The sequence below is a fragment of the Suillus subaureus genome (genome assembly GCF_016647635.1).
Source record: "Suillus subaureus strain MN1 chromosome Unknown BJ212scaffold_5, whole genome shotgun sequence".
Lineage (NCBI taxonomy): Eukaryota > Fungi > Basidiomycota > Agaricomycetes > Boletales > Suillaceae > Suillus > Suillus subaureus.
This window is the reverse complement of record NW_024538561.1, coordinates 932223-952840: the sequence shown is the minus strand read 5'-3', so window position 1 is coordinate 952840 and position 20618 is coordinate 932223. Positions and strand designations below refer to the sequence as shown.

General features: G+C 47.4%; 7 protein-coding genes across 7 annotated transcripts; 1 reads left to right on the top strand and 6 right to left on the bottom strand.

Annotated features, from left to right (window-relative positions):
* Positions 1-1030: 1030 nt before the first annotated feature.
* Positions 1031-1432, bottom strand: BJ212DRAFT_1329890 (uncharacterized protein; the record flags this gene model as incomplete). The annotated part of the gene is made up of 1 exon (XM_041334706.1): positions 1031-1432. Exon 1 carries the CDS (start codon positions 1318-1320, stop codon positions 1033-1035), a length of 288 nt encoding a protein of 95 aa, XP_041197094.1. The 5' UTR covers positions 1321-1432.
* A 1912-nt stretch (positions 1433-3344) lies between these two features.
* Positions 3345-5189, bottom strand: BJ212DRAFT_821510 (uncharacterized protein). Its single transcript, XM_041344145.1, has 13 exons — positions 4863-5189; positions 4792-4801; positions 4714-4733; positions 4524-4656; positions 4439-4467; positions 4358-4385; positions 4277-4309; positions 4150-4226; positions 3934-4096; positions 3760-3879; positions 3666-3703; positions 3578-3609; positions 3345-3526 (listed from the first exon to the last, which is right to left on the bottom strand). Exons 1-13 carry the CDS (start codon positions 4893-4895, stop codon positions 3379-3381), a joined length of 864 nt encoding a protein of 287 aa, XP_041197093.1. The 5' UTR covers positions 4896-5189; the 3' UTR covers positions 3345-3378.
* Positions 5190-6256: 1067 nt separating this feature from the next.
* On the bottom strand, positions 6257-8109 carry BJ212DRAFT_1329871 (uncharacterized protein). The gene is made up of 14 exons (XM_041334705.1): positions 8056-8109; positions 7990-7999; positions 7917-7936; positions 7727-7859; positions 7648-7676; positions 7567-7594; positions 7485-7517; positions 7359-7435; positions 7149-7305; positions 6975-7094; positions 6881-6918; positions 6790-6821; positions 6582-6738; positions 6257-6521 (listed from the first exon to the last, which is right to left on the bottom strand). Exons 1-13 carry the CDS (start codon positions 8086-8088, stop codon positions 6591-6593), a joined length of 858 nt encoding a protein of 285 aa, XP_041197092.1. The 5' UTR covers positions 8089-8109; the 3' UTR covers positions 6257-6521; positions 6582-6590.
* A 3432-nt stretch (positions 8110-11541) lies between these two features.
* Positions 11542-13106, bottom strand: BJ212DRAFT_1444963 (uncharacterized protein; the record flags this gene model as incomplete). Its single annotated transcript, XM_041338036.1, has 9 exons — positions 11542-11649; positions 11701-11818; positions 11936-12042; positions 12159-12257; positions 12315-12399; positions 12452-12675; positions 12736-12827; positions 12897-12991; positions 13048-13106. 9 exons carry the CDS (start codon positions 13104-13106, stop codon positions 11542-11544), a joined length of 987 nt encoding a protein of 328 aa, XP_041197091.1.
* A 110-nt stretch (positions 13107-13216) lies between these two features.
* Positions 13217-13641, bottom strand: BJ212DRAFT_1477105 (uncharacterized protein; the record flags this gene model as incomplete). The annotated part of the gene is made up of 2 exons (XM_041339491.1): positions 13217-13500; positions 13548-13641. 2 exons carry the CDS (start codon positions 13639-13641, stop codon positions 13217-13219), a joined length of 378 nt encoding a protein of 125 aa, XP_041197090.1.
* A 333-nt stretch (positions 13642-13974) lies between these two features.
* On the top strand, positions 13975-15620 carry BJ212DRAFT_821650 (WD40-repeat-containing domain protein). The gene is made up of 3 exons (XM_041344146.1): positions 13975-14178; positions 14235-15410; positions 15462-15620. Exon 2 carries the CDS (start codon positions 14241-14243, stop codon positions 15300-15302), a length of 1062 nt encoding a protein of 353 aa, XP_041197089.1. The 5' UTR covers positions 13975-14178; positions 14235-14240; the 3' UTR covers positions 15303-15410; positions 15462-15620.
* A 636-nt stretch (positions 15621-16256) lies between these two features.
* BJ212DRAFT_1585417 (uncharacterized protein) lies at positions 16257-17143 on the bottom strand (the record flags this gene model as incomplete). The annotated part of the gene is made up of 5 exons (XM_041342363.1): positions 16257-16300; positions 16643-16844; positions 16867-16946; positions 16999-17067; positions 17107-17143. 5 exons carry the CDS (start codon positions 17141-17143, stop codon positions 16257-16259), a joined length of 432 nt encoding a protein of 143 aa, XP_041197088.1.
* Positions 17144-20618: the final 3475 nt, after the last annotated feature.

Here is a 20618-nt window from a genome sequence, read left to right as displayed (position 1 = left end):
CGGAGTGAAGGTACATGGATGATGTGCGGTCTGTCTATCGTAAAATGACGATTGAGACTAAGTCAGGCTGATAGAATGCAACCTGTGATCAGAAATGAGGTTTAGCGCTTCAGCTGCACAGCACGTGTCATAAGCTGAGAAGCGAACGAGGATGATGAGGCATGCAAAACGTACCAGCTCAAATTGTCAGTGCAATCTTAACCTATACACTCATCGTGTCTTCGTGTAAAGACGTCGTGACCTGCTGAGAAACATATGATCGTAAGTAATGAATTTGAACTGTCGGCGCCGGATTTGTTGACATCGGAGGGACGGATGACAATAAGACGGGGATCGTAAGTGTTTACAATGTATTCCTTGACGGTGACGATGTTGTGTTCAGATGTGCAGATATCGAAAGGATGGGTGACGACGGGCAACCATGCCTGTTAACAATAATGAGCAAAAAATTGGACGTTCCGTACCACCAGGGACCCACCCTTGTTTCAATCTAACAGAAGACCAACTTTGGCAGCTCCCGCGTATCATATCCTCCAACTGAGGGTGTCATTGTCTCCAAACCTCTATATATCAACCTTCAGCGATGTGGGCCTTTCAGATGCTATGGTGTCTTCTGAAGGTGGAGATCTCCTTAGCTGCTTTGCTGCTCTACGGGAGTGGTTGTAATCCGGCAACAAGGCTACAACGCCATATTCGCATGTGACGACTTCGTGCCAAGGTTTGTGAAGAAAGATGAAACAGTGAGTTGTACCAGTGAGATTTGGTAAAGTTCTGGTGGTTTCCAGGGTACCGATACACAGGAATATGTGTCCTACGCAGATAAGCATCGGGCGTCGGCGAGATGATGGACACCTTCAGGGAGTAGTTGGATGGAGAGGCAGTTTAAGACGTTGTTGACGAAGATAGCAGAATGAAGTTGTGTTGGGCAAGGTTGTAGCAGGGCATATGATTAGTGTGCGGTAACTGAAGATCGCGACTCAAGGAATGCGACTCGTGACCAGAAACGAAGCTTGGGCACTTCAGTTGCACAGCCTACGCTAGAAGCTGTAAAGTGAACATGCATGTAAAACGTACCAGCTCGACCTTCCTGTGCTCTTTTGACCTAAACGCCTTTTGTGTCTTGGTGTCAATTCGTTGGGAGCAGCTGAGGACCGCATTGTTGTCAGTGATGATTTTGCACTTTGTTGTTGGATGGAAGTTGAGACGGAGCTGCACCCAATAGTTGATTATGTCTTCACCCACCGTCGGAAAGCAGAAGGTATCAGTGATAATGCCCCACCAGAAATTTAAAGGACACACCGATGTGGTCCTAGGTGCCATACATCTGCCAGGCGGACAACGGATGATGACATGTTCAGTTGACGGTTCGCTGCGGGTATGGAACTTGAAGAGTGGGAAACAGATAGGAGACGAGTGGAGGGACGGAGAAAGTGTGGACCATCGTGTTGTCTCCAGATGCGAAAAAAATGGTTAGCGGGAGTATGGACGGTGGAGTGAGGTTGTGGGACATGGACACAGGTAAAGTCATCGCGAAATGGTTTGGGGATAGAGAGGGAGTGAGGACTGTCTGCTGGAGTCGAGATGGTCAGCGAGTCTTGAACGGATCTGGGGATAGAACTGCAAGACAAAGGGATATAGAGAACGGAGAGACAATGCTTGGTCCAATCAAAACTGGGCATGAATACGTGCTCAAGCGCTCACAGTCGTTTACTCGCCAGACATGACCATGTTCGCGAGTGGTGGATTCGAACAGCCTTGGAATAACACTGAAAATAACAAGTCCCCTATCAAAATCTGGGATGCGAAGACCGGCGAGCTTGTCGCAACTCTCAATGGACACACAGACGCAGTGGTGTGCCTGGCTTGGACCCTAGATTGAAAAACACTTATCTCCGGGTCAAACGATCACTCAATTAGAAAATGGAATACTTCAAACTGGAGACAGATCGCTGTGCTTAATGGGCACACTGAGAGTGTCTATGGCATTGCAATATCTCCGAATAGCCGCATCCTTGCAAGCGCATCAAGGGACAAGACAGCGCGAATATGGAACCTCGATAACAACCAGTCAATCAGTTCGTCCCTCCATCATGCAGATGCGGTGTTTTCTGTATCGTTTTCGGCAGATGGAAAGCTACTAGCCACCAGCTGCTATAACAAAAACGCGTACACTTGGGATGTTTCTGCCATCTTAAGAGAAGCTGGCCTCGACGAACTCCTGTTGGACCAGCATGACAAGTCGGTATTCGCTGTACGTGACACCTTCGTCGCAGATCTCATTGCATTTAAACATGTGCATTCTAGGCTGATGCTACACGACATCCAGTCCGTCAGCCAATCAAGGTCTCCAATCGGGTACCCCAAGGATTTTTCGATGGCACATCACATCGTGCTCACGTGCGTCACTCATCTCTCATATACATTGTACTATTTTTCCTGACCTCCATGTTCTCAGTCTTCTGCACGGCTCTGTCCTCACGATACGCCATCACGACCCCGCCTTTTTCACTGGGTTCGAAACCTTTTCTCTGGCAGACCGGGTGGTGCAGAGATTGAGCCGGGCAAGCATCACTCAGCAATTGTCGACGTTCCACATTGCCAGGCCCAACGTGTATGTCATTTTCGTCCTTCCCCGGTTACGCAGCAATCCAGCAGCGCGGCTCAGGTCCAGTCATCTTCGCAATCACAGGGTGCTACCTCTACGTCATCGCCCACACCTCCGGTCGTCATTACTCCCGAAGCTACAGCTTCCAGCACTAATCCTCATGTAACGATGAAACATGCTGGACGCTGGACTCGATTTTGGCTCTTTATCTGTTGCGCCTCTATTGAGTATTCCGACGGTCATCATTAATGCACTATTCTCTCGACCTTTACTGCGATCTCATCCATCTCATCGATGTTCATGTCAGCTTCGAACACTGGAAACACTTGTTGATTGATACTCCGTTATTTGTAGTTGGCGATAAGGTTCGAACGTCATCACGATACCCAAAACTCTGGATAGAGAGATATACACTTGTTCATGTCCTTTGAAATCATCTTACAAGGCCAGTATGTGAATAATAAATTTCTTGAAGGTTCATCTTGTGCAGGTTCGAATTGACAAGCTTTTCTCTGTACTTCTTCCCGGCTTCCGGCTGTTTGATATTGTGTCTTGATGATGTCTTTGATGATACCATCTTTTCGGCCACGTTATCATGGAAATGTAGTTCCTCTCTAAATCCCACTACAGTACATGTGCATACTGTTGGGTCGCAAGCCAACCCCACATTCACGCATAGTGGGGGAATCGCTTCTCATAGCTCCCTGTGCGTTGCCAAACATTTTATTCCATAAAGTCTGCTTGAATCTTACGATTGGACGTACATATATGATTCATACATTGCCTGAGGTAGCCGTAGATATCCTGTGCGGTTCAAATTGTAAATCAGAAAGGCAGAAGATATCTTTGTTCCTCTGGTCTGCATCGCGCAGATCAAAAAGAATTCGTGAAGCTATAACACCATGAAGAACACCTTGAAACCTGATTCTGATAGTTGAGCAGTTAACTCAGATATGAGGGCCGTCGACTTACACATCGATGATGCCACTATACCCGTTTGAGACCTGCACCGATGAACAGTCCATACCTAGCTATGGTAGAGTGTATAGAAACTACGTACCGGCAAGGAAAAAGAAACGATGTTTGCAATAGATATTGCTTTGAGCGCAGTCAGATGACGTGGGAAGGAATTCATAAATATACGAATGACATACCAAAAAGTGACAGCGCATATACCAAACTCCCCTTCGATAAGGTCGGGGCTATTTTACGGAGGTTGTGCATGTCGACAGAGCGTAAATGCATTGAATGATACACTGTGATGGCAGCCACCGCTGCACGTATTTCATCAGGAGATTCAAAGGAAGGCAGCATTTTCAATCACTCACTGAGCTCAAAAAATGCCATGCTGACAAACCCTCCCATTATCAGGCGTTCCAGTCTCGTGACAATTTCTAAATCACTCGGAGCTGTTGTGGGCACACATGCGCTTTCGAGCAGATGATCCGTGATTGAATTGGCAATGCAAGTGATCGTGGAGATAGCTGTAACCTTCGAGCCCCATTGAATTACCCATCAGGACAACAAAACTGGCGAAACATTACCAAGTAAATTGCCGATAACAATCGCCTTATCTTTCTATTGTCGTGCCATAAGGCAAGTGTACGCATGAGAAGCAGGCCTGAAATACATAAATCCTGCAGATCTTCGTCATAGATGCAAAAAGCTTGCCTTCAGCAGCTAACATGATGAGAAGCAAGGACACTGGAAAGTATTAGGTAATGTGGGACTAGTAATCGTGAGGTGACCTACCTCCAGCAGTCCGGTATGTAGTCAAGCACTGTATTGCCTGGCATTAACATGTTTTAAGCATGGTTAAGAAAGAGTTAATACCATTTGTAGTGATTGTGGCCCAAGAGTGACTGGCAGCCCGATAAGAACATGTCCCCAAACTAAAAAAATGGTGCAAGTTGCTCACCGTATATTTCGCTGATAATCCACACTATCGGAACATATCTAGCTACGATGAACATGACAGTCGTAATGTTCCAACGACCCATCTTGCTAAATAGACGGACTTCATGTTCAAGGGTCAGACAATAATCGAGTGCCTTGTGATGTGAATCAGATTTCGTCTCGATTGCGAGGAGAGTATGCGTTTAACTCACCCAAACAGCAGCTGGTGCAACTTTGCTAGGAATTTGAGCACGCCGGAATAGAACGAATAAGGGAGACAAACGACAAACCTCGAAAATACTGCAAACAAAGCACGGAAATTATTTCAAAATTGGAAGATCGAATGCCACGTAGCTCGTACCTTGATCGTCTGCTGTGTGTGCAGTAAAACCATATGGCGTTTTGTGTTATTGTGGAGTGCGTGGGCGTCAATATTTCACCGTTTGGTGGGCGATGGTGGAAAGGACAAGTCTTTTTGAAGGAAATTTGGATTGAAACACGCAGCCCGAGCCCTAGAAGAAGTTAGTCTTATCATCAGGCGACGGGGAGATTCTATAAGTGTTGCCATGTGCTGCATTGCTACTGGCTATTGTCACTTGAAATCACACACCGTACGTAAACTATCTATACTCATTACCGTACTTACGGTTGATCCATGAGTGACCTGCATTTAATGCATCACAAACTCACTGCTGGCATGAGGTAATACACTATAAAGTGCAAGTCGCATGTATCAAGTTTCAAGCATGGCTGTGTCGCAGGTGGAACACGGTGCGCGCAACCTGCGGCGGTGAATATCGATTGCAACGCTACGAGAGATCACGATGGACGAGTTAATGTTAGCTGGGAAAATAACATGCCAGCATATGCAGTATGAAGTTGATCATAAATGAGGCTTGGGAGCTTCAGCTGCACATGATATGCTCTAAGCTGTGGAGATAACACATGTAAAACGTACTTCCAGTGCAGTCTTGACCTATGCGCCCATTGTGTCTCGGCAATCGTCGCAAGTGATCATCGTGGACTCTGTGCATGAGAGGGGCCGCCCGAGCTGAAACGGAACTGCATCCAGTAGTTGATGATGTCTTCAGCAGTGCAGGAGACATCAGATAAAACGCCCTGCCAGGAATTTGAGGGACGCACTAATTCGGTCTACGGCGCCATACATCTGCCAGGTGGACGGCAGATAATGACTTGCTCAGTAGACGATTCGCTGCGAGTATGGAACTTGAGGAGCGGGAAACAGATATGAGATGAGTGGAGGGACGGATACAGTTCAGTATGGACCATAGCATTGTCTCCGAACGGAAAGAAAGTGGTTAGCGGGAGTGAATATGGTGGAATGAGGTTGTGGGACATCGACACAAGCAAAGTCGTTGCGAAATGGATAGGGCATACAAAGGCGGTGAGGACTGTCTGCTGGAGTCGAGATGGTCAGTGAGTCTTGAACGGATCCTTCGATAGGACTGCAAGACAATGACATGTAAAGAACGGAGAGACAATCATCGGTCCAATCAAGACAGGGCGTGAATGCCAGCAGTCGTCCACTCGCCAGACATGACGATACTTGCGACTAGCGGAGCCGAACAGCCTTTGAATGGATCATACAAGACCTCAATCAAAATCTTGGACACGAAGACCGGCGAGCTTGTCGCTACTCTTGAAGAGTCAAGGGCATACAGACTGGGTCATGTGCCTGGCTAAGGCTGGCTTGGACCCCAGACGGAAAACCGTTTACTTCCGGGTCAATGGATGGCTCGATTAGGACATGGAGTACAACAACTCGGAAACAGATCGCACTGCTGGATGGGAATACGATTGTCATCTCCATTGCAATATCTCTCAATAGCCGCATCCTCGCAAGCCCATCATGGGACAGCACAGCGCAATTATGGCTATAATGGAAGTGTCGTTCCTCTCGGATTCCCATGACAGCACATGTACATTATTACTGTTAAGATGCAAGCCAATGTCCACTTTTACACATGACGGCCTAATGGCACCAAGGGCACCGCCCCTCCTGTATTGCCGAAAGATTTTAAGTCTGCCCGAATCCGACAATCAAACGTGCACGACGCACATGTGTGAATCACACGTTGCTTTGGGTAGCTGTGGGTATCACATGCGGTACAAACTGTAAATTAGTCAGGCAAAAGCTATCATTTTGACTCTGGTTCGCATCGCGCAGATCAAAAAGAATTCGTGAAGCTATAATACCATGAAGGACACCTTGAAACCTGATTCTGACAGTTGAGCAATTAACTCAGATATGAGGGCCGTCGACTTACACGTCGATGATGCCATTATAACCGCCCGAGACCTGCACCGATAAACAGTCCACACCTTATAGTCATGGTAGGGTGTATAGAAACTACGTACCGGCAAGGAAAAAGAAACAATGTTTGCAACAGAGATTGCTTTGAGCACAGTCAGATGACATGGAAAGGAATTAATAAACATACGAGTGACATACCAAAAAGCGACAGCGCATATACCAAACTCCCCTTCGATAAGGTCGGGGCTAGTTTATAGAGGGTGTGCATGTCATCAGAGCGTAATTGAATTGAATGATACACTGTGATAGCAGCCACCGCTGCACATCTTTCATCAGGAGATTCAAAGAAAGGCAGCGTCCTGAATCACTCACTGAGCTCAAACAACGCTGTACTGACAAATCCTCCCATTATCAGGCGCTCCAATTTGGTGGCAACGTTTAGATCGCTCTGAGTTGATGTGGGCACACATGCGCTTTCAAGCAGAGGTGTCGTAATTGCACCACAAATGACTGTGGAGATGGCAGTAACCTTCAAGCTCCATTGAATCACTCATCAGGACAACAAAACTGGCGAAACATTACCAAGTAGCTTGCCCATAAAAACCGCTTTATCTTTCTATTGTCATGCCATAAGGCAAGTGTCCGCGTGAGAAGCAGTCCTGAAACACATAAATCCTAGAGCTTTCGTTATAGATGTAAAAAGCTTACCTTCAGTAGCCAGCATGATGAGAAGCAGGGACGCTGAGGAAGTATTAAGCGATGCGGAACTAGTAATCGTGAGGTGACCTACTCCCAGCAATCCGGTATGTAGTCAAGCACTGTGTTACTAAACATCAACGTGTTTAAAGCATGGTCAAGATAGAGTAAATACCGTTTGCACCGAGTGTGGCCCAAGAGTGACTGGCAGACCACTAAGAACATTGTCCCTAAGAAAAAATATTATTGCTCACCGTATATCTCGCTGACAATCCATGCTATCGGAACATATCTAGCTATGATGAACATGACAGTCGCAATGTTCCAACGACCCGTGCTGCTGAACAGACGGACTTCATGTTCAAGGGTCAAACAATAATCGAGTGCCTTGTGATGGGAATAAGATTTCGTCTCGATTGCGAGAAGAGTATACGCTTAACTCACCCAAACAGCGGCCGGTGCAACTTTACTAGGAATTTGAGCAGACTAACGTGGAGAAGGGAAACCAACGACAAACCTCGAAGGTACTGTTGAGTCGGTTCAAAAGATGGAAGATTGGGTATCACGCAGCCTGAGCTCGTACCTCGATCGTCTGCTGTGTGTGTAGGAAAACCATATTAATGGTGATTAATGTTGATCCTTAAAGTGTTGCTCTGAATTGCTACTGGCTGATATATCATATATCATAACGTGCAGGGCCGCTCGCGGCAGAGCCCGCTAGCACTATGGTCGCTTTCTTGAGCAGCTACTAATCAGCGAATCGGTGAGTGCTAGATCATCTTGTGCGAGAACTGCACTGAGAGGGATACAATCCTGCTCCTCCTTACCACTTAGTATTGTCGTCGAGGTGAAGTGACTTCGAGGTAATTTCGTTTTGCTTCTAAAACGTGGGAGTTCGGTTGACTTTGTAGTACCGAAGTCAGTCCAAGTGACACTTCGACGTCGTCGACTAAGGGACATATGCTTAACGTCAATGTCGTCAACTCTAAAATGCCATCGTTTGGGAGCTGACACACGCAAACTCTGTCCTAAACGGGACTCCTACCTAACCTTACGGCGCGCAGCGCCACGTCCTAACCTCGTCATTCCTGGCCCTCAGCAGGCCTAACCCTTATCTAAACATTGTTATGTCGAAATGCTAGCAATATATAATAAGTTGACATCAAAAGAACAGACGCAATAAGATGGGGATCGGAGTTGTTTACAACGTAATCCTTGACAGCGTCGATGTTGTATTTCAGATGCCCAAGTATCGCATCCTCCGACTGAGGGTATCGTTGTCTCCAGGCCTCTAGACATCAACCTTCAGCGATGTGGATCGTTTAGAAGCTATAGTGCTTCCTGAGCACGAATGTCTCCTTAGCTGCCTTACTGCTCTGGAGGGGTTATTGTAATCTGGCGACAAAGTTATAACACCAGATTCGTGCGTGGCGATTTTGTAGTGAGGTTTGTGAAGAAAGATGAAATGGTGAGTGGTATCAATGATTTTGGGAAAGTTCTGGTGGTTTCCCATGTACCGATATACAGAAATACGTGTCTTGCGCAGATAAGCATCGAGCGTTGATGAGATGATGGGCACCTTTGGGGGGCGGTTGAGTGAGGAGAGACAGCTTAAGACATTGTTGACGAAGACATCAGAGTGAAGTTGTGTTGGGGATGGTCATAGTAGAGCATAGGCAGGGTGTGCGGTGACTTCATTGTAGAATGAAGATTGTGGCCAATGGAATACGACTCGTGATCAGAAACGAGGCTTGGGCGCTTCAGTTGCACAGCCTATGTTAGAAGCTGTGAAGTGAACACGAGGATAATACATATAATACGTACCAGCTCAGACTTCCAGTGCACTTTTGACCTAAACGCCCTTTGTCTCTTAGATCTCAGTGCCAATACGTCGGGAGCAACTGAGGAACATATAATTGTAAGTGATGATTTTGAACTTTGTTGGATGAGAGCTAAGACGGAGTTGCATCCGATAGTTGATTATGTCTTCACCCATTGTTGAAATACAGAAGGCATCAGTGATCACACCCTGCCAGAAATTCGAAGGACACACTGAATCAGTCTACAGCGCCATACATCTGCCAGGCGGAAAACAGATGATAACTTGCTCACTGGACGGCTCGCTGCGTGTATGGAACTTGAAGAGTGGGAAACAGATAGGAGACGACTGGCGGGACGGAGACACTGAAGTGTGGACCATAGCGTTGTCTCCGAATAGGAAGAAAGTGGTTAGCGGGAGTGGGGATGGTGGAGTGAGGTTGTGGGACATCAACACAGGCAAAGTCATCGCGAAATGGATGGGGCATACAGAGAAGGTTGTGTCTGTCTGCTGGAGTCGAGATGGTCAGCGAGTCTTGAGCGGATCTGACGATGGGACTGCAAGACAATTGGAAGTAGAGAGCGGAGAGACAATCCTTGCACCAATCAAGAAAGGGCACGATTGGGTGTGGGCAGCTGTCTACTCGCCAGACATGACCATATTTGCGACTGGTGGGTCCGAACTGAATAGCAGAGATGACAACTCCCCAGTCAAGGTCTGGTATGCGAAGACAGGCGAACTTGTCGCAACTCTTGAAGGACACACAGATTGGGTGCATTGCCTGGCTTGGACCTCAGATGGAAAGACGCTTGTATCCGGGTCACATGATCACTCGATTCGGACATGGAGTACAACAACTTGGAAACAGATCGCAGTGCTGGATGGGCACACCGACTATGTCGGATCCATTGCAATATCTCCGAATGGCCGCATCCTCGCAAGCGCCTCGTTGGACAAGACAGCGCAATTATGGAACCTGGATAACAGTCTGCCCATCAGTTCGCCCCTCCAACACACAGCCATGGTGCTTTCTGTATCGTTTTCGGCAGATGGAAAGCTACTAGCCACTGGCTGCAACGACAACAACGCATATACTTGGGATGTTTCTGTGATAGTAAAAGAAGCTGGCCTTGATGAACTTCTGTTGGACCAGCGCGACAGCTCACTACTCGTTGTATGTGACACTTTCATCACAGATCTCATTGCATCTGAACGTGCGCATTATAGGCTGATGCTACACGACGTCCAGCCCGTCAGCCAATAAGGGTCTCCAATCATGTACCCCAGGGGTTCTTTCACGACACACCACATCGTGCTCATGTACGTCACTCATCTCTCATCTACATTGTACTATGTTTCCTGACCTCGATGGTCTTAGTCTTTAGCGCGACTTGATCCCCGCAATACGCCATCACGACCCAGCATTTTTCACTGGGTTCGAAGCCTTTTCTCTGACAAACCAAGTGGTGAAGAGATTGAGCTGCACGAGCGTCCCTCTGCAGTCATCGATGTTCCATATGCCAAGGGCAAACGCGTATGTCATCTTCTCCTTTTCCAAGGTTTAAACCCCATCTTACACCACACAGAGGAACGTGTCTGCACGAGAAAAACGGATGGTGATAATTCCACTGAAACCCAAGAACCCTGCTGCAAGCACCTCACGCCCTCCCAACAGCAGTGCCACACAACAGTCTAATGGTGCTGCTCAGGCCCAAACATCTTCACAAACACAGGCTGCTGTCTCCACGTCATCCACTGCACCTGCGCATGTCGTTACTTCCCAAGCTACAACTTCACACGCCAATCCTCATGCAACGATCAAAAATACCGGACGCTGGACTCGCTTCTGGCTGTTTTTTTGTTGTACCTCTCCTGAGTATAGCGATCATCATCATTAATATATCCCGTCCGTCTTCTTGTCCGTTACGAAGATCTTACCCTCAAGTACATACAATGGTGACATGAAGTCGTTTTTGCGTACTTTACATACTAAGGTTGATTCTATTCTTTGTCGCTGCCAATAAGTACAGACGATTAGGTGGCCATCGCGAGTCTTTTCAATACACGTGTACTACAGAAATGGAAGGACTTGCATTTGCATACTGCAGAAATGATACAGGACACACGTCATATACAATCTCCTTACCATGAAAGGTTCCGCCGATTATTGAATAAATCTCACTGCGCGTAACCCTCGTGATCTGTGCTCACACGAGACTAAGTACTGAGACCACTGATGTAGTTCCAAGTTCAGGTCGTCTGGTAATACAATTCTTTCAAGCGCTGATTGACATATTCCCCAGCTAATACAGGTCCATACCTCGCGGGTCGCTCGGTAGATACACAACTTGCAATAGGCTGCTCCACTATCTCAATCATCGAGTATTCAACCACTAAACAAGCACGAACCTCGATGTTAACATCGTAATCAGTGCCGAAGAATAGGGGAATAGAATATCGATCAACGCCATTCCTATTGACAGCCCTGTGTACCGTAGACTTGAAAATATCATCTAAAAATCGAACGCTGAGATGAAGTCAAGGCATAGTGTGAAAAACGTACTTGTCCACCTGGTGAATTGGTCGCCCAGGCTTGTACAAGACAATCAATCATTGGAACCAAGTGGAAAGCAAATCCGATCACTTAATAACGAGCGTTCCATTGATGGGTGGGACTGCGATCCACTGCTTCTGAGAATTTAGGACCTGCAGCGCTTGGATTCCTGGTTGTTGCCAGAGTATCGTAAAACACTGGAACACAATCAATGTGAATCATGGTAGATTTCTGGGGCAATTTAATTGCACCTCAAAGCTAAATGTTTATAAGGCATCAATATGGTAACAGAATAAAGTTGGCAACGAATGACACACTCCGTGTGGGCACCGATACCAACGATACGATCGTCTGCAGGACCTGTTTGTGGGGGGTAGTATAATACATTCATAGTGGCAGCCGAGTTCTTCGTCTACAAAATATTCAAAAGTCCGAAGATCACATAACATTCATTGCAACGGCACTGCACCTTGTCGTCAAAATATCTCTCTGGCAGATCCAAAGACAGTGCGAACAGTGTGAAAAGCATCCTTCCCACACCTACTGCCGCATGGCTAACGAAGCCATAAGTTGAAAGTTCACCCATCAAGGCAGAATAGTACCCACTAGTATTTCAACATGGCTTCTCTATACTCTTTGGGACGCTCAGGCCATACATTAGCGCCCGACATGGTGCCAGCATTTGCTCGCTTGTCATCATGGGCCTTTGTCTCGAGCTCCTCCCAGCCAATTTGGAACCCCTCGTGCAGGTCGCCTCTATTCCCGGGTTCGATATTGGAATCGAGTAGTGGTATGTATCCTTTGAAGTTGGCGACGGCCTCGTGGTTGAGCTGTATAAAAACGCCGTCGATTAGCAATTCTAAACACGGGTGACAGTTTATGATCGACACCTTGAGCTTTTCCTCCGTTGGAAGCTTGAGGTACTCTTTGTTGACCTCGAGGATAGTGTCTACGCATTCTGCTGGTATCCCATGGTTCTTGACTGCCAGTAAATGTAAAGTGGCCGTAGTGTCGTAGGAGAGTTGTTTCTATGCATATACAGAAGACTTACCATAGAAAAACCCTACACTCATACACGCATCGCGTATCTGATATGCAAGGACTTTCTTCTCGTTCTCGTCCAAATTTGTTGCACAGGAAAGATCGCTGCAGTCAAGTCAGAAATGTCGTGCTTGGCAAGTGAACTTGACCAGCAAACAGACATTACAGGTATGTCTTGAAAAGCGCCATCGATGACGGACGCCGACTCTGCTAAAGACATGATCATTGTTGAAGCAGGCCGGGAAGGAAGAGGATAGAAGTTCCCCGCATCGTTCCGAACAAGATAAGAGGTTTGTACATCCCATGCGCCGCATCCGAAATGCTCCAATACTAGTAGCAAGTAGCAATTACATTTTTCTCGTGATACGTAGCTTTCAATCGTTGCGTCGTATACTCTCCAGCAGTGATGGCAGAATATATTGAATCACCAACCTTGATGCGTCCGCCCTCTGCACCAGGCTTGTTGACATCAAAGGAACAAACAAGACGGGGATTAAAAGCGAAGTCGCGGCCTAGGATAGACATACGTTTTATATGTATTTCGTTGATGGTGTTGGTGTTGTATTTCAGCTGCGCAAATATCAGAACGACGGGTAACGACGGGGCCACTGCGCCTGAGACGAGAATGAGTAACAATATTGAATGTTTCATCGGGACCCACCCCTGTTGTAATCCAACTGAAAGGTCAACTTCAAGAGCTTCCGAGTACCGCATTCTCCGACTGAGGGTATTATTGTTTCCGGATCACTGGGCATTTGTGCCCTCAGTGATCCAGATTATAGAAACTACGACCTTCATTCGCCGCTCTGGAACATTTATTGCAATCCATTACACCAAAGCTATGCCACCCGATTCGCACGGCGTGACTTTGTTCTGATCTTTCTGTTCTGGAAGGACTACCAACAATTTAGAAATTTGAGGAGGCTGAGACCCTGAATTATGCATGCTACGCACCGCACGAGTATCGAGCATTGATGAGATGTCGGATACCTTTGAGGAACAATGGGGTGGTTATGCCCATGTTAACAAGGATAGCGGAGTGAAACTGTGTTGGACAAGGTCGTCGCAGAGTATATGGGGGGTGTGCAGTAACTCCATAGACTGAAGGTTGTAACTGATGGAATGCGACTCGTGATCAGAAATGAGGCTTGGGCGCTTCAGTTGCACAGCCTACGCTAGAAGCTGTGAATTGAACACGAGGATAACACATTTTAAACGCACTAGCTCAAACTTCCGGTGCGCTCTTGACCTAAACACTCATTGTACCTCGGTGTCAAGAACTGATAATCGTCGTAAGTGATCATTGTGAACTTTGTGTATGAAAGCTGAAACGAGCTGTACACGGTAGTTGATTATGACTTCACCCAGTGTTGCTAGTGTGGCACAAGATACATCAATAATAACCCCATGCCAGAAATTTGAGGGACACACCAGTCAGGTCTCCGGCGCCATACATCTGCCAGGTGGAAAGCGGATAATGACTTGCTCAGCGGACGGCTCGCTGCGGGTATGGAACTTGAAGATTGGGAAACAGATAGGAGACGAGTGGAGGGACGGAGAAAGTGCAGTGTGGAGAATAGCGTTGTCTCCGGACGGGAAGAAAGTGGTTGGCGGGAACTATGATGGTGCATTGAGGTTGTGGGACATCGACACAGGCAAAGTCATCGCGAAATGGATGGGGCATACAGGTGGAGTGAGTTCTGTCCGCTGGAGTCAAGATAGTCAGCGAGTCTTGAGCGGATCTTACGATGGGACTGCAAGGGAGTGGGACGTAGAGAAGGGAGAGACAATCCTCGGTCCAATCAAGACTGGACACAGAAGTGTGTACACAGCCATCTACTCGCCAGACATGACCGCTTTTGCAACTGGTGGAGAACAGCCTTGGAATAACACTGAAGATGACAAGTCCCAAGTCAAAATCTGGGACACGAAGACTGGCGGGCTTGTCGCTACTCTTGAAGGACACAAAGAATCTGTGTTGTGCCTGGCTTGGACCCCAGATGGAAAAATGCTTATCTCCGGGTCAGCCGATAACTCGATTAGGACATGGAGTACAACAACCTGGAAACAGATCGCAGTGCTTGATGGGCACACCAGTAATGTCTATGACATTGCAATATCTCCGAATGGCCGCATCCTCGCAAGCGCATCAGGGGACAAGACAGCGCGATTATGGAACCTCGACAACAACCAGCCCATCCGTTTGCCCCTCCAACATGCAAACTGCGTGCTTCGTGTGTCGTTTTCGGCAGATGGAAAGCTACTAGCCACTGGCTGTGACGACCAAAATGCGTATACATGGGACATTTCTACGATAGTAAAAGAAGCTGGCCTCGACGAACTTCTGTTGGACCAGCGCGACAAGTTGGTACTCGCTGTACGTGACACTTTCATAAACAGATATCATTGCATCTAAACCTATCCCTTCTAGGCTGACGCTACACGGCGTCCGGTCCGTCAGCCAATCAAGGTCTCCCCTCATGTACCACAAGGGTTCTTCGACGGCATACCAAGTCGTGCTCATGTACGTCACTCATCTACATTGTACTGTTTTTCCTGACCTCGATGGTTTCAGTCTTCTGCGCGACTTGATCCCCATGATATACCATCACGACCCAGCATTTTTCACTGGGTTCGAAGCCTTTTCTCTGACAAACCAAGTGATGCAGAGATGGAGCTGCATGAGCATCCCTCAGCAGACGTCGATGTTCCATATGCCAAGGGCAAACGCGTATGTCATCTTCTCCTTTTCCAATATTCAAACTTCATCTTACACCACGCAGAGGAACGCGTCCGCACGAGAAAAACGGATGGTAATAATTCCACTGAAACCCAAGACCCCTGCTGCAAGCACCTCACGCCCTTCCAATAGCAACACTACACAACAATCTAGTGGTGCTGCTCAGGCCCAAACATCTTTGCAAACACATACTTCCACGTCATCCACTGCACCTGACCCTGTCGCTACTTCCCAAGCTACAACTTCGCACACCAATCCTCATGCAATGGTAAAAAATGCTGGACGCTGGACTCGTTTCTGGCTGTTTTTTTGTTGTGCATCTCCCGAGTATATCGATGATCGTCGTTAATATATCCCGTCCATCTTGTTGTCCTTTACGAAGATCTTTCCTATCTTATGTCTCGAGTACATACAATGGAGACAAAGTTGTTTATTGCATACTCTGCCTACCACAGTTGATTCTAATTGTTGTCTGTGCCAGTAAGAAGGCTTCGCTGATCAGGAAAGATGATCATCGCAAGTCAAATATGTGTACTAGTGAAATGGAACTACTTGCGTTTACTTGCCTCAGAAATAATGCAGATGTAGATTGGCTCTGGTCACATTAAGTGCAAGAATGTGGGTGGCGAATCAGTTCAACTCTAACACCGTTCCACACTGTACACTTCCCCAACCTGATGGCAACTCAGCGAATGAGTCTACTGAGTCGACAGAAACACTCGCCTACAAGCCACTAATGGTTCTCGATGCGTCTCGAAAGAGCAACCTTCTCTCTAACGTCAGTACATGTGGGTGAAGTCAATCGAATCTTTGCAAGTTCTCCTCTCACCGCCAGTACTCATCCGCCAGTCAACGTTGAACCAATATTAATGAGCAGAAGTTCGTTCCTGGCGATTTGGATGCTTTTGCGTGTTTCTTATCTTCTGTATGAACGCCCAGCAAGAGGCGAAGAAACTGATTTCAAGTTCTAGAATCTCTTTAGAGCGCACTAGCATACCGAAACCGAGAATGCTTACCAGTGTAGACCTTTGGGGGCTTCTCGACCGCACCCAACACTTGACCAACAAGATGATCCGCTCTGCATAGCGTAGAGTCAATCTTGGTCCCAACACCAATCAGCCCTCCTGGGACTGTAAACTGCGAGTGATTGTTCTCAGCGTGCTCGGAGACGATCTTGCTGAAAATGGGCTTGCAGCGGATCGGAAGCAAAGTCGCGGACTGGGATAGGTATACGCTTTACAATGTATTCGTTAACAGTGTTAATATTGTATTTCAGCTGCGCGAATATCGAAACGATGGGTGATGACTCGGTCACCATGCCTGTTATGAGAATGAGCACATCATTGAATAGGCCATGCCAGGGAGGACCCACCTTTGCCGAATGCAGCTATTATTTTTGGTACTCGAGAGCCTAGGCCTCTTTGATCAAGTCGACCGTATTCTGTAAATTAATGATGTTTTCCAGCTTCATGATTTCAACCGCAGCCAAGTGCTCTGATGTCTGCGGCTGAGGGCATGTCTCATTTCCTGCGATTAGAAGAAGAGCAGAATCCATGAGTGCGGCACCGTTGAGCATGGTGGTCATCAGAATATCGTGACCGGGACAGTCCACAAAGGAAACACGACGAATGAGTTTCATTCGGTGACCACGACGTGCTGGTCATCTGCAGGGATGATTATCTTCCTTGTCTGAGCAGTACGATCGATAGCAGCCTGGGCGAGGGCATACCTCATTCTCGCATTTGTAGATCCATGATGGTGATTCTCGAGATTAACAATGGATCAGATGCGAATTGGAAGGAACATTCTTTTGCATTTGCATACTTAATCCAGCTGAATCGTGATGTTACAAACGACCGTATTTTTAAATCGTACAGTCATGACGGCTGATATGGCATTTAAAACTGTGACAGATCGTTCTTGCAGAGACAGCTCGATTGTTAGATTACTTCTAATTGGAGAGTTCTGCGTGCCCAAGTTACTAAATTTGTAGCCTAGAAGGATTGCAGTCGATGAGTTGCTTCAGACGCTCGCGCACCTTTTTTATATCATTCCTGATAACTATGTCAATCTTTGCGACATCATCCAGCTGCTCGTCCTCTTCTTCAGTGTCCGGTTCTTCCTGGTGTTTTTGTAGAATGTATTAATGAGGCTCAGGCGCTTCGGCTGCACAGCCTGTACTGGGCTGTGAATCAATCGCGATGATGTTACATGTAAAACATACTAGCTCAAACCTCCTGTACACTTTTGACCTAACGTTCATTGTGTTTTGGTGTCAAGACCTGTTAATTATCGTAAGTGATCATTTGTGCACAGTGAAAGCTGAAATCAGCTGCATGCGGTAGTTGATTATGTCTTCACCCATTGTTAAGATGCAGAAGACATCAGAGATAACACCCAACCAAAAATTTGAGGGACACACCGATGAAGTCCTTGGCGCCATATATCTGCCAGGCGGACAACGGATGATGACTTGTTCAAGGGACGGGTCACTGCGGGTATGGAACTTGAAGAGTGGCAAACAGGTAGGAGATGACCGGCGAGACGGACAAAGTGAAGTGTGGACCATAGCATTGTCTCCGGATGGGAAAAGAGTGGTTAGCGGGAGTAAGGATGGTGGAGTGAGGTTGTGGGACATCGACACAGGCAAAGTTATCGTGAAATAGGTGGGACATACACTGCCGGTGACGTCTGTCTGCTGGAGTCGAGATAGTCAGCGAGTCTTGAGTGGATCTAACGATGGGACTTCAAGACAATGGGACGTAGAGAATGAAAATAAGATCCTCGGTCCAATCGAGACTCGGGACGAATCTGTGGAGGCAGTCGTTTATTTGCCAGACACGGCCATGTTTGCAATTGCTGGATCTAAGCAGCCTTGGGACAAGTCCGTAATCAAGATCTGGGATATAAAGACCAACGAGCTCGTCACCACTCTTGAAGGACACACAAGATGAGTATTGACCATTGGTGAGATACCGCGTACCTTTAAGGCGCAGTGGGTGGTTGTGTGTATGTTAACAAGGCCAGCGGAGTGAAGTCAGGGTAAGGTCATGGCGAAACACATAGAGAGTAAGTCCATTGTAAAGTGAAGATTGTTACTGATTGATGACTTTTAGCATTGCTCGTGATCAGAAAGGAGCCTTGGGCGCTTCAGCTGCACAGCCTACGCTAGAAGCTGTCAAGTGAACACGAGGTCAACACAGGTCAAACGTACTAGCTCAAACTTCCAGTGCACACTTGACCTAAACGCTCGTTGTGCCTCGGTGTCAGGACCTGATAATCGTCGTAAGTGATCATCGTGAACTTCGTGCATGAAAGCTGAAATGAGCCGTACGCGGTAGTTGATTATGACTTCGCCCAGCGTTGGTATGGTGGTACAGGAGACATCAATAATAACGCCATGCCAGAAATTCGAGGGACACACCAATCAGGTCTTCGGCACCATACATTTGCCAGGTGGAAAACGGATAATGACTTGCTCAGTGGACGGCTCCCTGCGGGTATGGATCTTGAAGATTGGCAAACAGATAGGAGAGGAGTGGAGGGACGGAGGAAGTGGAGTGTGGAGAATATCGTTGTCTCCGGACGGGAAGAAAGTGGTTGGCGGGAACTATGATGGTGCATTGAGGTCGTGGGACATCGACACAGGCAAAGTCATCGCGAAATGGATGGGACATACAGAGGGAGTGGCTTCTGTCTGCTGGAGTCGAGATGGTCAGCGAGTCTTGAGTGGATCTCACGATGGGACTGCAAGGGAGTGGGACGTAGAGAAGGGAGAGACAATCCTCGGTCCAATCAAGACTGGGCATGAAAGGGTGTGGGCAGCTGTCTACTCGCCAGACACGACCACGTTTGCGACCGGTGGAGAACAGCCTCCGAATAGCACTGGAGATAATAAGTCCCCAATCAAAATCTGAGACACGAAGACAGGCAAGTTTGTCACTACTCTTGAAGGACATACAGATGCGGTGGTGTGCCTGGCTTGGACCCCAGATGGAAAAATGCTTATCTCCGGGTCAGCCGATGACTTGATTAGGACATGGAGTATAACAACCTGGAAACAGATCGCAGTGCTGAAAGGGCACACCAACAATGTCTATGACATTGCAATATCTCCGAATGGCCGCATCCTCGCAAGCGCATCGGCGGACAAAACAGCGCGATTATGGAACCTCGACAACAACCAGCCCATCAGCTTGCCCCTCCAACATGCAAACTGCGTGCTTCGTGTGTCGTTTTCAGCAGATGGGAAGCTACTAGCCACTGGCTGCGACGATAAAAATGTGTACACTTGGGATATTTCTGTGATAGTAAAAAAGGCTGGCCTCGACGAACTTCTGTTGGACCAGCGCGACAAGTCGGTACTCGTTGTACGTGACACTTTCATAAACAGATATCATTGCATCCAAACCTAACATTTCTAGGCTGACGCTACACGACGTCCAGTCCGTCAGCCAATAAAGGTCTCCAATCGTGTACCACAAGGGTTCTTCGACGGCACACCACATCGTGCTCACGTACGTCACTCATCTTATTTACAGTGTACCGTTTTTCCTGACCTCGATGTTTGCAGTCTTCTGCGCCCCACGACATGCCATCACAACCCAGCATTTTTCACTGGGTTCGGATCCTTTTCTCTGCCAGACCCAGTAGTGCAGAGATCGAGCTGCATGAGCGTGGCTCAGCAGTCGTCGACGTTCCACATTGCCAGCCCAAACGTGTATGTCATCTTCTCCTTGAATGTTCAAAACCTTATCTCATGTCACGTAGAGGAACGCGTCGGCAAGAGAAAAACGGAGGCCAATTCCATTGAAACCCAAGAAACCTGCTGCAAGCACCTCACGCCCTCCCAATAGCAACACCACACCACAATCTAATGGTGCGTCTCAGGCCCGTCATTTTTGCAAACACAGGCTGCCATCTCCACCTCCATTGCACCTCCCGCCGTCGCTAATACAATGTCGAGCAACAATCCTCATGTAACAATAAGAC